Source organism: Pipistrellus hanaki, assembly GCF_964339955.1.
Source record: "Pipistrellus hanaki genome assembly, chromosome: 3".
NCBI classification, from domain to species: domain Eukaryota; kingdom Metazoa; phylum Chordata; class Mammalia; order Chiroptera; family Vespertilionidae; genus Pipistrellus; species Pipistrellus hanaki.
Window position 1 is genome coordinate 108,185,674 of NC_140505.1, and position 13,310 is coordinate 108,198,983.

General features: G+C 38.1%; 1 protein-coding gene across 1 annotated transcript in view; it reads right to left on the reverse strand.

Annotated features, from left to right (window-relative positions):
* The window catches only part of FERRY3 (FERRY endosomal RAB5 effector complex subunit 3), a 48,009-nt gene that overhangs the window by 18,048 nt on the left and 16,651 nt on the right, over window positions 1–13,310 (reverse strand). The window contains exons 6-9 of the mRNA XM_084879266.1: window positions 13,107–13,228; window positions 2,042–2,148; window positions 1,521–1,718; window positions 354–482 (exon numbers count right to left, since the gene is read on the reverse strand). Coding sequence (XP_084735392.1) covers window positions 354–482; window positions 1,521–1,718; window positions 2,042–2,148; window positions 13,107–13,228 — 556 coding nt within the window. The remainder of the gene's footprint in view (window positions 1–353; window positions 483–1,520; window positions 1,719–2,041; window positions 2,149–13,106; window positions 13,229–13,310) is intronic.

The window sequence follows — 13,310 nt, forward strand, 5'->3', positions numbered from 1 at the left end:
CTGGCTGTTCAGCTGTTTGGTCTTCCCTCACTAACCCCCCTGCCAGCCTGGCTGCCCCACGCAGCCTGTGTTTGGTCATTCATCCGGTGGTTTCGGTTGTGACAGCCCCTGGCTTTTTATATATTAGGATTAATACTTACAAGAGGCCTGATGCACGAGCTGAGGATCTTGTACAAAATCATGCTAAAAAGGGAATTAAGAACAGAATCTAAGCTCCTAAAGACCTTGAATTTTGTTCTAAATTTCTTTCTTCTACCTCTTTCTGTATTTCAATTATGGCCCATACGCTATTAGAGTGTGTAGGGACATATCATTATCAGAGTGAAATTTTTAAAAATTTGAGTTTCACTGACCATGTGATTCTTTCAACTTACTCCTGCGCTGGGTTCTAGCATAAAGTACCACCTGCTGGACAACTTCCAGTTGTTCTTCAATTCGAGGAAAATGAAAGTCAGTGCACTCTTGGCAAACTGTGGCAAAATCTAAGGAAACCAAAACATGTATAAACTTTAAAGGTGAACTATCAATATTTAGTATTTACTTGTAGATAAGGAGATCTGATTAAATAAAATATAAAATTCACAAGTATGATTTCTTATACTTGTCCTTTCAACAATTATGTCTTATGAAGTTAAAGTACAGCAATTTTGTTTTTATCAGAAACAATCTCTCAGTCACTCAAAAGAGTAAACAATAGACAAGAAAATTTTAAGGTGATTCCAAACCTTCTTTAAACAATAGATACTTTGACCATAATCCAGTCACAAATAGACTCTATTCAAGCTTCTTTTAAAAAGTTATATATTTTAAAACAGCTTATGTATTGAAATTTTAAAAGTAATCATAAAAAATGAGTTATATTCTGAGGGAAGATATACATTTTACCTAGCAAATTTAAGAAATAGATTATTTAAAAAAACAAAAAGGTACAAATGGATAAGTTACAATTCACTAAAGCCAGGATCTGTTTCTAAATTGAAACTACATTTATACCTTTTTTTTTTTTTTTAAACCTATTGCTGTTTTGTTTTTTTAAATATATTTTTATTGATTTCAGAGAGGAAAGGGGGACAGAGAGATAGAAACATCAATAATGGGAGAGAATCACTGATTGGCTGCCTTCTGCACAACCCCCATTGGGGATGGAGCTTGCAACCAGGGCATGTGCCCTTGAGCGGAATTGAACCCAGGATGCTCTAGCCACTGAGCCAAACCAGATAGGACTACATTTATATCTTGATTATTCTTTTTGTTATACCTTGGAACAAGGAACCATAAGAGCATTGTTTACAATATAATGCAATTTTAAGAAAAATTAAATATTCTAAAGCACCATGCCCATGTTAAAACTTGAAAGAAATCTAAAATAGCTGTGGCCTGGTAGGTTGTTATTTGGTCTACCTGAACACTGGGATGACTAAAAAGTTTTTTCAACTTTTTCATAATTTAATTTCTTTCTTTGTGAGAATGGTATTTAAAAAATAAACTTAATGAAATAAATATGTATAATGTTAACTTACCTCTTTTAATACCACTATATGAATTAATTCTATTATCTACTAGTAAAACCAGGCCACAGAGCGATGTGGAATAAAGTGACAGAGCTGTCTGGAGTCGATGAAGTTTCACACCACTTCGATGATTTCTTTTGTGCTTACAGAAATCCAGCATGTCTGCTCTCAGCAATCTCAAATTATGCATGGTTTTCAACTGAGCACCTAGGGGATATAGGCAACAATCCCAGAAAGATACTTAGCAGCAAATTCTATGACAAGCATCCAGATAAATCTGTGCTACAAATTACTGAAAATAGGCTTTGCAATTTCCCATTTTATAACTAGTAATATTGAATCTTTCTATTTGCAAAAATAACATATAAACTAAAACTTAGAGCCAAAAATCTGTAAGCTTTTTTTGGAGCAGGATAAGTATTAAAACTAACATAGTATGTTTTACTCATATGCTAGGAATTTTTCTTATAGCATACTAAAAGCTTCAGAACTTATAATAAATTATGACTGGAAAAAATTAATATACTTACCTAAGTGAATGGTAAAACTTTCTTCTAACTTTCTCTGTTCCTCATAAATCCTTCCATTTGGTTCTACTGATTCTCTGAACTGACTTGGTTGAACTTTAATTTCTTCACTGAAATTAATAAAATTATTGATTTGGGGGGGGGGGGTGTCTATCAAGAACTTTAAAACTTTTAAAGAAAAGAAAGCTTTCTAATGAAATGACTAACAGCTCAGAGTATTTATTACTTTATTCCTAAACTTAATTTATTCCTAAACTTATCCTTATTCCATGATGACAAGTAAGATAATAAGTACCAAGAGGTTCTAAAATTCCCACTTGTTCTTTCATTTCCTCACAGTAAATAATGCATACCATTCATTTTCAGTCACTACCATATCAATTCTATATTATCATTTAATATTTCTTTGTGGCCTAAGAGAATGATTAAAAGAAGTGACCAACTTATTACTTTAAAAATAACATTTAATAAACAACACTGAAAAAAGAGATAGAGGAAGACATAAACAGATGGAAGAACATACCATGTTCATAGATTGGTAGAATCAACATCATCAAAATGTCTATACTACCCAAAGCAATCTATAAATTCAAAGCATTTCTCATTAAAATACCAACGGCATATATTTCAAAGACCTAACATAGTATGTTTTACTCATATGCTAGGAATTTTGGAAACAAACTTTCCAAAATTTCATCTGAATAAAAAAAGATACTGAAAAGCTACAGCAATCCTGAGAAAAAAGAACAAAGTAGGAGGGATCTCAATACCAGATATCAAGCTATATTACAAAGCCACTGTTCTCAAAACAGTGAGAAATCCATCCAAATCGCTATGCTCAATTAATATTTGACAAAGGAGGCATGAACATACAATGGAGTCAAGACAGTCTCTTCAATAAATGCTGTTTGGAAAATTGAACAGATACATGCAAAAAAATGAAACTAAACCACCAATTTACACCATATACAAAAATAAACTCAAAATGGATCAAGGACTTAAACAGAAGATGGGAAACCATAAAAATACTAGTGGAATCTATAGGCAGAAAAATATCTGACATATGCCAAAACAATTTCTTCACTGATACTGCTCCTAGGGCAATGGAAACTAAAGAGAAAATAAACAAATGGGACTATATAAAAATAAAAAGCTTTTGTACAGCAAAGGAAACCATCAATAAAACAACAATGCATGGGAGAACATATTTGCCAATGATATCAATGATAAGGGTTTAATCTCCAACATTTATAGGATACTCATGCAGCTTAACAAAAAGATAAACAACCCAATCAAAAAATGGGCAACATATTCTAAATATACACTTTTTGAAAGAAGACAGAAGGAAGTCCAAGAGACATATGAAAACCTGCTCAAAGTCACTAATCATCAGAGAGATGCAAACCAAAACAATGCAGTATCATCTCACACCTATTATCAACAAGTCAACAAATGTCAAGTGCTGGCGAAGATGCGAAGATGCAGAGAAAAAGGAACCCTCGGGCACTGCTGATGGGAATGCAGACTGGTGCAGCCACTGTGGAGAATAGTATGGAGTTTCCTCAAAAAATTAAAAATAGAAATCCCATTTGACCCAGTGACCTCACTTCTAGGAATATATCCCAAAAAACTAAAAACATCAATCAGAAAGGATATATGTACCCCTATGTTCATAGCAGCATAATTCACCATAGCTAAGATTTGGAAACAGCCTAAGTGCACATCAGCAGATGGAGTGGATTAGAAAACTGTGGTACATCTACACAATGGAATACTATGCTGCGGTAAAAAAGAAGGCGCTCTTACCATTTGCAACAACATGAATGAAGATGGAGAACATTATGCTTAGTGAAATAAGCCAGGCAGAGAAAATATCACATGATCTCACTCATTTGTGGAATATAATGAACAACATAAACTGATTGGGGGAAAAAATAGATTCAGAAACAAAGAAACATCAGTCAGAACGTCAAACCTCAGGGAAGAAATTGTGAGGTAACCAGAAACTCAAGAATGTCTGAGAATGCCTTTCATTACATGTTATGCAATTTTATCATGAGATGAACTACCAATAAAAATTTTAGTTAACACTTGAGGAACTGCTTTTTGTCCAGTACAATTCTAGAATATTTATTTCAATTAGCCAATTTAAATTAGCCTGAAAACTTGACTACTATTTTATTTGTCAAATTTAATACTTAAACAACAATTTTATTTTACCCTGTAAATATTAGTCGAAAGGATTATTTGCCTTCTTGAGTAGGCCCTGAGCATTCCTGGTGGTAGGCTGGATTTAGATATAAAAAACCCTCCCTCAGGCCAGCCCCACACCTGATTGCCGCCCCTACCCCAATAGGTGACGGGGCCAGCCAGCCAACCACTCATGGCCCCTCCACCAGGCTGCTGGCCCCTGATCGCCCCCTCTCCCCCCACAGCCAGCCAGCCCACCACTCACAGCCCATCCTGTGGCTGACCCCACCCCTGATCAGCCCTCACCACCCCAATTGGCCCACGGTCCCTTACCCCTGCCAGCTCCACCCCTGATCATCCCTCCCCACAACACCAGTCAGGGGTGGGAATGGTTGGCCAACCTCCCATGGCTTTTGGGGCGGGGCCAGCCAGCCTACAGCCTGCAGCCTTCCCCCGAGCTGGCCTGACCCTGATTGGCCAGCTGGCCGACCTCCATCATCTCCTCTTCTTGACAGGCCCAGCCCTGATATGCCCATTGGTACCTGGCCAGCTGGACCCCACCCATGCACAAATTTGTGCACTGGACCTCTAGTTATAATTATAAGAAATATTAATCATGCTCTGTTAACTATGATGGTTCTGTTCTGATTAGAGAAGGCACATTTTAACCTGGCTGAGAGTTGTATGCCCTGGGACATGGGAGTTAACACTGGAATGCAGTCCATTCTCCTTTTCTGAGAACTGCCTATCATCAAGGAAAGATTAACAACCTTGTTGCTAAAACAATCTGGTCCTGAGACACTAGCCCTTTGTGACTCCCTCCCCACCAGCCCGCATTGCCTGTAACCTGTAACATTATATGTTGCCTATTTCCCCATGCCTGTAATCCCTACTTTTCCATGTAATCTTTGTCCTTTTACCCAATATAAGCAGCTGACTGTGGAGAAGGGTAGAGCAAATTTTCATGGATTACCTGCTGCTCTACCATACTGCTGGCATTAATGAAATAAATGCTTATATATGACTTAACCCTGTCTCTGCTTAATTGGTGACAGGCAGTCTGGACCCACTGGTTGTCTAGTTTCAGTATGCTGAAGATGAATTAAGCCTGTAACAGTCATACATTCGCCTAACTACATTTTTTTTTGGTTAATCCAAGCAGTCTTATTAGTCTTACTGGCTTCATTAGTATATGGCAAATATAAACCTAAAGATAAATTTATATTAATAAAATACCTCATTTTAGGATACAAAAAGTCACAAGAGAATGCTATCCCATTCTAATAAGTCCAATCTATAATAATAAAAGCAGCCTTAACTGGTTTGGCTCTATTAGTGGATAGAGCATTGGCCTGTGGATCGAACGGTCCCAGGTTCGATTATGGTCAAGGGCATGTAACTTGGTTGTGGGCACATCCCCAATAGGGGGTGTGCAAGAGGGAGCTGATCGATGTTTCTCTCTCATCAATGTTTCCAATTCTCTATTCCTCTCCCTTCCTCTCTGTGAAAAATCAATAAAATATATTTAAAAAAATAATAAAGTATAAATAAAATATTAAAACATCTAGTGTAAAACAATACACAATGGCAGATGAAGAATTTCAGCAGAAAACAAACGGAAGAACTAGAAATAATACGTGATATCAGATCAGTGGTAACAGATATCAATACCTTTTAAATGCTCATAAGTAGACCAACAACTTATATTATGATGCAACCATTACCCTGATATCAGAACCAAATGAAGGTATTATAAAAACAAAACAAAACTAGAGACCAACATGTAATAGTATAGTAGGTATACTTATTTATTTTATAGTGGATAATTTCTTATATTTATATAGAATGTAATATACATCATCACTTATATGACTAAACTTATCTATAAAATTTCTAGAAGAAAACATAGGAGAAAATGTTTGTAATCTTGGATTAGGCAAATATATCTTAGCTAAGATACAAACCACTTAATAACTGATAATTAAAAACGAAAAGCTGCCGAAACCGGTTTGGCTCAGCAGTAGAGCGTTGGTCTGCGGACTGAAAGGTCCCTGGTTCGATTCCGGTCAAGGGCATGTACATTGGTTTCGAGCACATCCTCGGTGGGGGGGCGGGGGTGGGGTGGTGGTGGTGGTGGTGCAAGAGGCAGCTGGTCGATGTTTCTCTCTCATTGACATTTCTACCTCTCTATCTCTCTCCCTTCCTCTCTGTAAAAAAATCAATAAAATATATTAACCCTTTGCACTCCGAACCATTCTGGACATTGGCTACCAGCTACTCGACGCTACTTTGGGGCGGAAACTCAATTCCCCGTAATCACTAATAAACTGCAATCTCCCCTGAGAGGGGACATCCGAGTGATATGCTAGAATTCCGATGTCCCCTGAGAGGGGACAGCGGAGTGCAAAGGGTTAAAAACAAAAAGCTTTGCTTCTCAAAAGATAGTATCCTATATAATAAAGAGGTAATATGCAAATTGACCATCACACCCTTGTACAAGATGGCCACCCCCATGTGGTCACAAGATGGCCAGCAGAGGAGGGAAGTTAGGGGAGACCAGGTCGGCAGGGGAGGGCAGTTGGGGGTGACTGGGCCAGCAGGGAAGGGCAGTTGGGGGCCATTGGGCCAGCAGCGGAGCAGTTAGGCATCAGTCAGGCTGGCCGGGGAGTGGTTAGGGGCAATCAGGCAGGCAGGCAGGTGAGCGGTTAGAAGCCATCCGTCCTGGATTGTGAGAGGGATGTGCAACTGCTGGCAGTCAGACATCCCCCGAGGGGTCCCAGGTTGGAGAGGGTGCAGGTTGGGCTGAGGAACACCCCCTCCCCCAGTGCATGAATTTCATGCACCAAGCCTCTAGTCTCTCTCTTTCTTTCTCTCTCTCTCTCTCTCTCTCTCTCTCTCTCTCTCTCTCTATATATATATATATATATATATATATATATATATATATATATATGGCTAAGATACAAAGTGTCCCCTTGGGAGTTTGACCAGGTGGGAAACCAGGAGTTCAATCGCTCACTATGGCATACACTGACCACCAGGGGGCGGCACAGAACACCAGGTGATCAACAGTGGTGTCGGCAGGGTGCTGAGAAATCAAGGGCAGGAAGAGGCAGGAAGGCGGAAGAAACTATGTGGTGGCAGTGCTCAGGCAGCAAGGAAAGGAGGAGGTGGGGAAGTGGGAAACCTGATCAGCCCTGATTGCTGGCCAGGCCTAGAAACGCTACCCATGCACAAATTTCATGCACAGGGACTCTAGTTAAAGAAATAAAAAGATAAGCTACAGGGCGAGAGAAAATGTAAGACACTTATGTGATGATGAACTTATCTCCAGAATATATAAAAAACTCTCACAACTCAATAATAAGAAAAAAAGAAGAGATATGGATAAAAGATCAGCATATGAAAAAATGTTCAACATTATTAGCTATCTGGGAAATGCAAAGTAAAATCACAAGACACCACATTAAAACCTGCTAGAATGGCTAAATATCAATAGCAAGTGTTGATAAGGATGTGGAGCATGTGCAACCTTCATACATTGGTGGTGGGAATAGCAAAATAATAAAAAAATAGGCTGGCAGTTTCTTAAAAAATAACAACACCCAGAACATCACTATATTTAATAAATAAGTTTGACACAACTAAAAAGTAAAACACCAGAGTAAAATAGTAACAAAACAGTCTGGCAGTTTCTTATAAAGTTAAACATACATTACCATTTGATTCAGCAACCTTACCAATAGGTTTTTATATAAGAAAAATAAAAACATATGTATATACAAAGACCTATATATGAATGTTTACAGCAGCTTTATTTATAACTGCCAAAACCTAGAACTACTTCAACTGTCCATTACCGAGTAAATGAATAAACAAATAACAGAATACTACTGAGCAATAAAAAGGAAAGAATCACTCATAAATGGAACATGAATGGCTCTCAAAAGCATTATGCTAAGTGAATGAAGCAAGACACAAACTGCTACTACATATAGTTTGATTCCATTTGTATGACATTCCTGAAAATCAAAACTACAGGAAATCAGATCAGATTTCCCTGGGCAAGGGAAAAGAAGATTAAGTATACAGGTGTGAAAAGAAAAAGAAAGGTGTAAAAGGGAAATGCTGATCTTGATTGCTGTGATGGTTCATGATTAATTTAAGTGTATCAAAACTCATCAAAATGTAAACCTAAAATAGGTGCATTTTGTTTTATGCAATTTCTCCTCCAATAGATTTTACTTAAAAAAAACAAAAATAAATAAAAATAAATTACACATTTTATTAATTTCCATAGGAGTTCTATACGTAAATAATTGTGTTGAAAACAGATTTCTCCTGCCCAAGAAAACCTCTATCGAAATAGGAAAGCAAACTAACAGACTCATAATAAAAATATTATTGGGAATATTTGTTTTTTGAAATGAGCAGCAACCAGAGGTCAATATTTACATATGGAATTAATCTTATAGATTGAATTTCTATAAATATAGCAGCAAAGTGAGAGATAATTTTTGCAGCAAAAATTTTTATTTTACCACAAAATACAGAATATGTTTTACATTTTGGCTCAATATACATATTCATTTACAGAAAGTTTCATACGTGTGCTCTGGTATTTTTTCCTCTATTCTACTATACTCTGTTCCATTCCATTTTATTGTTATTTTAAAAGTCTGAAAGTAAAAGATCTAGATTGTTCCCCAGCAGACTGCAACCAGCAATTTGAGAAACATCTTTGTATCTTGCAGATGTTCCCAGTCCAGCTTTCTCCCGACCTTCCCCCTTTTTATTATATTGATCACTATTTTCATTTGAAATGAGGAGTATAGTCAAATATGTTAGTGTCAAGAATGTTATACTATTTCTAATTACAAAAACTGTTTAAATATTTCTAAGATTTTATCTTAGGGAAAACAATGAGGCAAATGAAAGATTATGATACTTAGATAGGAGGATTTATAGATATCAGGCAAACAGTTAAATAATAATGCATCCATCTACCTGTTTGTTCCCAGTCCATAAATATTTACTGAGTATATCTTATGTGCCAGTATCAAGAGCCAGACATTTGCCAAGTATTTGGGTATACAGTTTAAAAAAGAGATGCAGTCTTTGTCTTCAAAGGAAGACTAATGGGGGAGACTGCCATTACACAAATAAAATGCTACTTCTAAATGTCTATAGTATACTAGAAGCCTGATGCACGAAGATTCGTGCCAGAACCGGCCTTCCTTTCCCTGGCTGCCGGCACCACTTTTGCTCTGGTCTGGAGCTGCCTTTCCGCCTTCCTACGCTCCTCAGAGGCCCAGAGTGGCCGTGTTTGCAAATTAACTGCCATCTTTGTTGGTTACTCACTCCTGATTGGCTATGGGCGTTGCAAAGGTACAGTCAATTGGCATGTTTGGCTATTATTAGGTAAGATACCAGTTAGTGCTAGAAATAGGATCATTATACTATGCTAACTATATTTCCAATTGAATATACTTTAGGACTTGAAAGAAGAAAGTTAATCTCAAATATGAATATACTAGAGGCCTGGTGCACAAAATTCGTCCCTCAGCCCAGCCTGCACCCTCTCCAATCTGGGAGCTCTCAAGCGATGTCCAACTGCCCATTTAGACCCGATCCCAAGAGTGGGTCTAAACGGGCAATTGGACATCCGTCTCATAATCCAGGACTACTGGTTCCCAACCACTCTCCTGCCTGCCTGATTGCCCCTAACCGCTTCTTGCCTGCCAGCCTGATCACCACCTAATAACTCCCCTGCCAACCTGATTGACACCTAACATCTCCCCTGCAGGCCTGGTCCCCCCCTTCCCCCAATTGCCCTCCCCTGAAGGCCTGGTCCCGCCCCAACTGCCCTCCCCTGCCAGCCATCTTGTGGCAGTCAACTTGTGTCAACAGTGGGGGGGGGGGCATTTTGTGTGCTGGGTGATGATGGTCAATTTGCATATTACTCTATTATTAGGTAGGATAGCCAGGAAATAAAGCATTGTCAAGGTCTAGGGTTATCTATGAAATATAATGTAATTAGGCCATAAAAAACCATGCAAGTTATAAATCATGAAAAGTCCTCTATACTATGATATTTTTATACTTTGTACAGGCTATTACTGCACATATCACTCTATATAGTTTTATTTTATTTACAGGTCTCCAGTCTCTCTAGAATATAAGCTTCACATGGGCAGGTAATGTTCTTATTTTTTTGCTTTGAGAATACTTAGTATTTAAGATGCATTCAACTAATGTTTACAGCACTGAAGGAAACCACTTTAAAAAAACAAGAAATAGTACTTGGAGTATTTAGTTATATACACCTAAGAGATTTACAAGGCTAAGTTTTAGGGGAGAAACCACTATTTTAAAGCAACCAATCAATCCTCTTCTCAAATAACCCACATTAAATCTATAAAACAAAAGGCTTTTTAAAAAAAAACATCCAATTTGCAAACCCACCAAAGCTATTTGCAGCTGCTTTTCCATATGAATGTCTTGTCCTGGCTCAGGCTTCAGACTTTCCTAAAATCTTTCAAACAAGTAGCAGCTAGCATCAGCATACCTCACAGCTATCAATAAGTGCCCAAGACTCAGCACTATCACCAACCTACCTTGATCCACAGCTTGGCCTCACCTGAGCACTTCCAAGCAGCCATCTAGCAGCCATCTGAAGATTGCTCCGAAGCTCCTCCCAAGAGGCCCCAGAACCAGTGCACCCATATCAGATTACAACCCTACACATCCACTGCAACACATTCAAGGGGCAGACTCAGTGAGCACCAAAGCCCCAATGAAGCAAGTCCTGCTCCATAGGAATGTCTCCTGCATAGCAGCTCTTCCAATGTAGTCACAGCTGCTCCTCACAGCCAATTGGCCCAACTCCCAGTGACCCCAACAGCAATCAAGGCTCAACTACAACAAAACTGCACACAGCCCATTTAGGGGTACTGCTAGAGTACCCCGCTCAGGTGACTGTGGAGTCTGAACCACTGGACACTACAGGACACCTTACTACACAAGGCCACTCTACCAATTCCAGGAGACATAGCAGCTCTACCTAATACATAGAAACAAACTCAGGGAAGCAGCCAAAATGTGGAGAAAAAGAAACATGTCACAAATGAAAGAACAGAAAAAATCCCAAGAAAAAGTACTAAAAATGAAAGCAAGAATACAACTACATATAGAGTTCAACACAATGGTCATAAGGTTGCTCAAGGATCTTAATGAAAGCTTCAAGGGACTTAATGAGACTTTCAAGGATCTTAGTGAGAATTTCAAAGAGACGAAAAAGGACCAGTCAGAAATTAAGCATACACTAACCGAAATAAAGAATAATTTATTTGGTTTCAATAGTACAGTAGAGGATTCTGAGAATCAAATTAATAATTTGTAATACAAGGAAGCAAAAAAAACACCCAATCATAAGAGCAAAAAGAAAAAAGAATCCAAAAATATGAAGACAGTGTAAGGAGCCTCTGGGACAACTTCAAGCATAACAACATTTGCATCATGGGGGTACCAGAAGAAGAATAGAGAGAACAAGATACTGAAAACCTATTTGAAGAAATAATGACAGAAAACTTCCCTCATCTGGTAAAAGGAACTGACTTACAAATCCAGGAAGCACAGAGTTCTAAATAAGAGGAACCCAAAGAGAGACACACCAAGACACATCTATAATAATAAAAACGTAATATGCTAATTAGACCAGGTGTCCTTCTGGACAATCTTCTGGACAAAGCCAGGGCTGGGAGGGAAGCCTGGGGTCCCAGGTGCCAGAGGAAAGCCAGTGCCGGCAGCCAGGGACAAGAACGACTACTCTTGCATGAGTTTCATGCATCGGTCCTCTAGTCATAAATAAAATGCCAAGGGTTAAAGACAAAGAGAGAATCTTAAAAGCATAAAGACAAAAGCAGTTAGTTACCTACAAGGGAGCACCCTTATGACTATCAGCTAATTTCTCAACAGAAACTTTGTAGGCCAGTAGAGTGGCAAGAAATATTCAAAGTGATGAAAAGCAAGAACCTACAACCAAGATTACTCTACCCAGCAATGCTATCATTTAGAATTGAAGGTCAGATAAAGAGCTTCACAGACAAGAAAAGCTAACGAAGTTCATCACTACCAAACAAGTATTATTACATGAAATGCTGAAGGGTATTCTTTAAGAAAAGGAAGAAGAAGGAAAAAAATATGAACAATAAAATGGCAATAAATACATATTGTATTTATCAACAATTGAATCTAATGATCAAAATAGACAAACAAGGAATCTAATGAACAAAAAAAACCCTGATGAATAAAATAGATCCAGATACATGGAACAAATTGACAAATCTCACAAGGAAGGGAAGAGAAGAAATTAACCAAAGATTTTATATGAATATTAGAGGCCTGATGCACGAAATTTGTGCAAGAGTAGGCCTTCCTTTCCCCAGCTGCTGCCACGGGCTTCCCTTTGGCCCCTGGGCCCTGGGCTTCCTTCCCTCCAGCCGCAGGCAGGCACCCAGGACCCAGGCTTCCCTGCAGCCACTGGAAGGCACCCGGGCTTCCCTCCTAGAAGGATGTCCAATGTAATTAGCATATTATGTTTTTATTATTATAGATATGTATTATTTATGAAGACAGACAATAGAGTGGTGAAGGCCTGAGGTGGGATAGGAACCTGGTGGAGGGTGGTAATGGGGGGAAAAAAGGTTATCTATAATACTCTCAACAGTAAAGATTTTTTTAAAACAGCATAAAATTATCTTGATCTTTCTTTGGTAACTTAAAAATATCTACAAGTAAGAAGGTTCAATTTTACAATAAACATAAATTATTAAGAACAGTGAACTTTCATTTAGTAAGAATAATACATGATTAATACCTGAGGGAACTGTTGTTGGGGTTTTTTAGGTCCTGATGAAGTTTGATCACCCATTCCTGATACTCTTGTTTTTGGATGGCAGTTGATTGTTTTAATTCGTTTGACCATTTATTTTCTAAGTCCTAAACATAGACAATATACCAACTAGTTAATTACTTTATGAAAATAAGTAAGTAAAAAAAAAAGTAACTGCATATCTAAAAT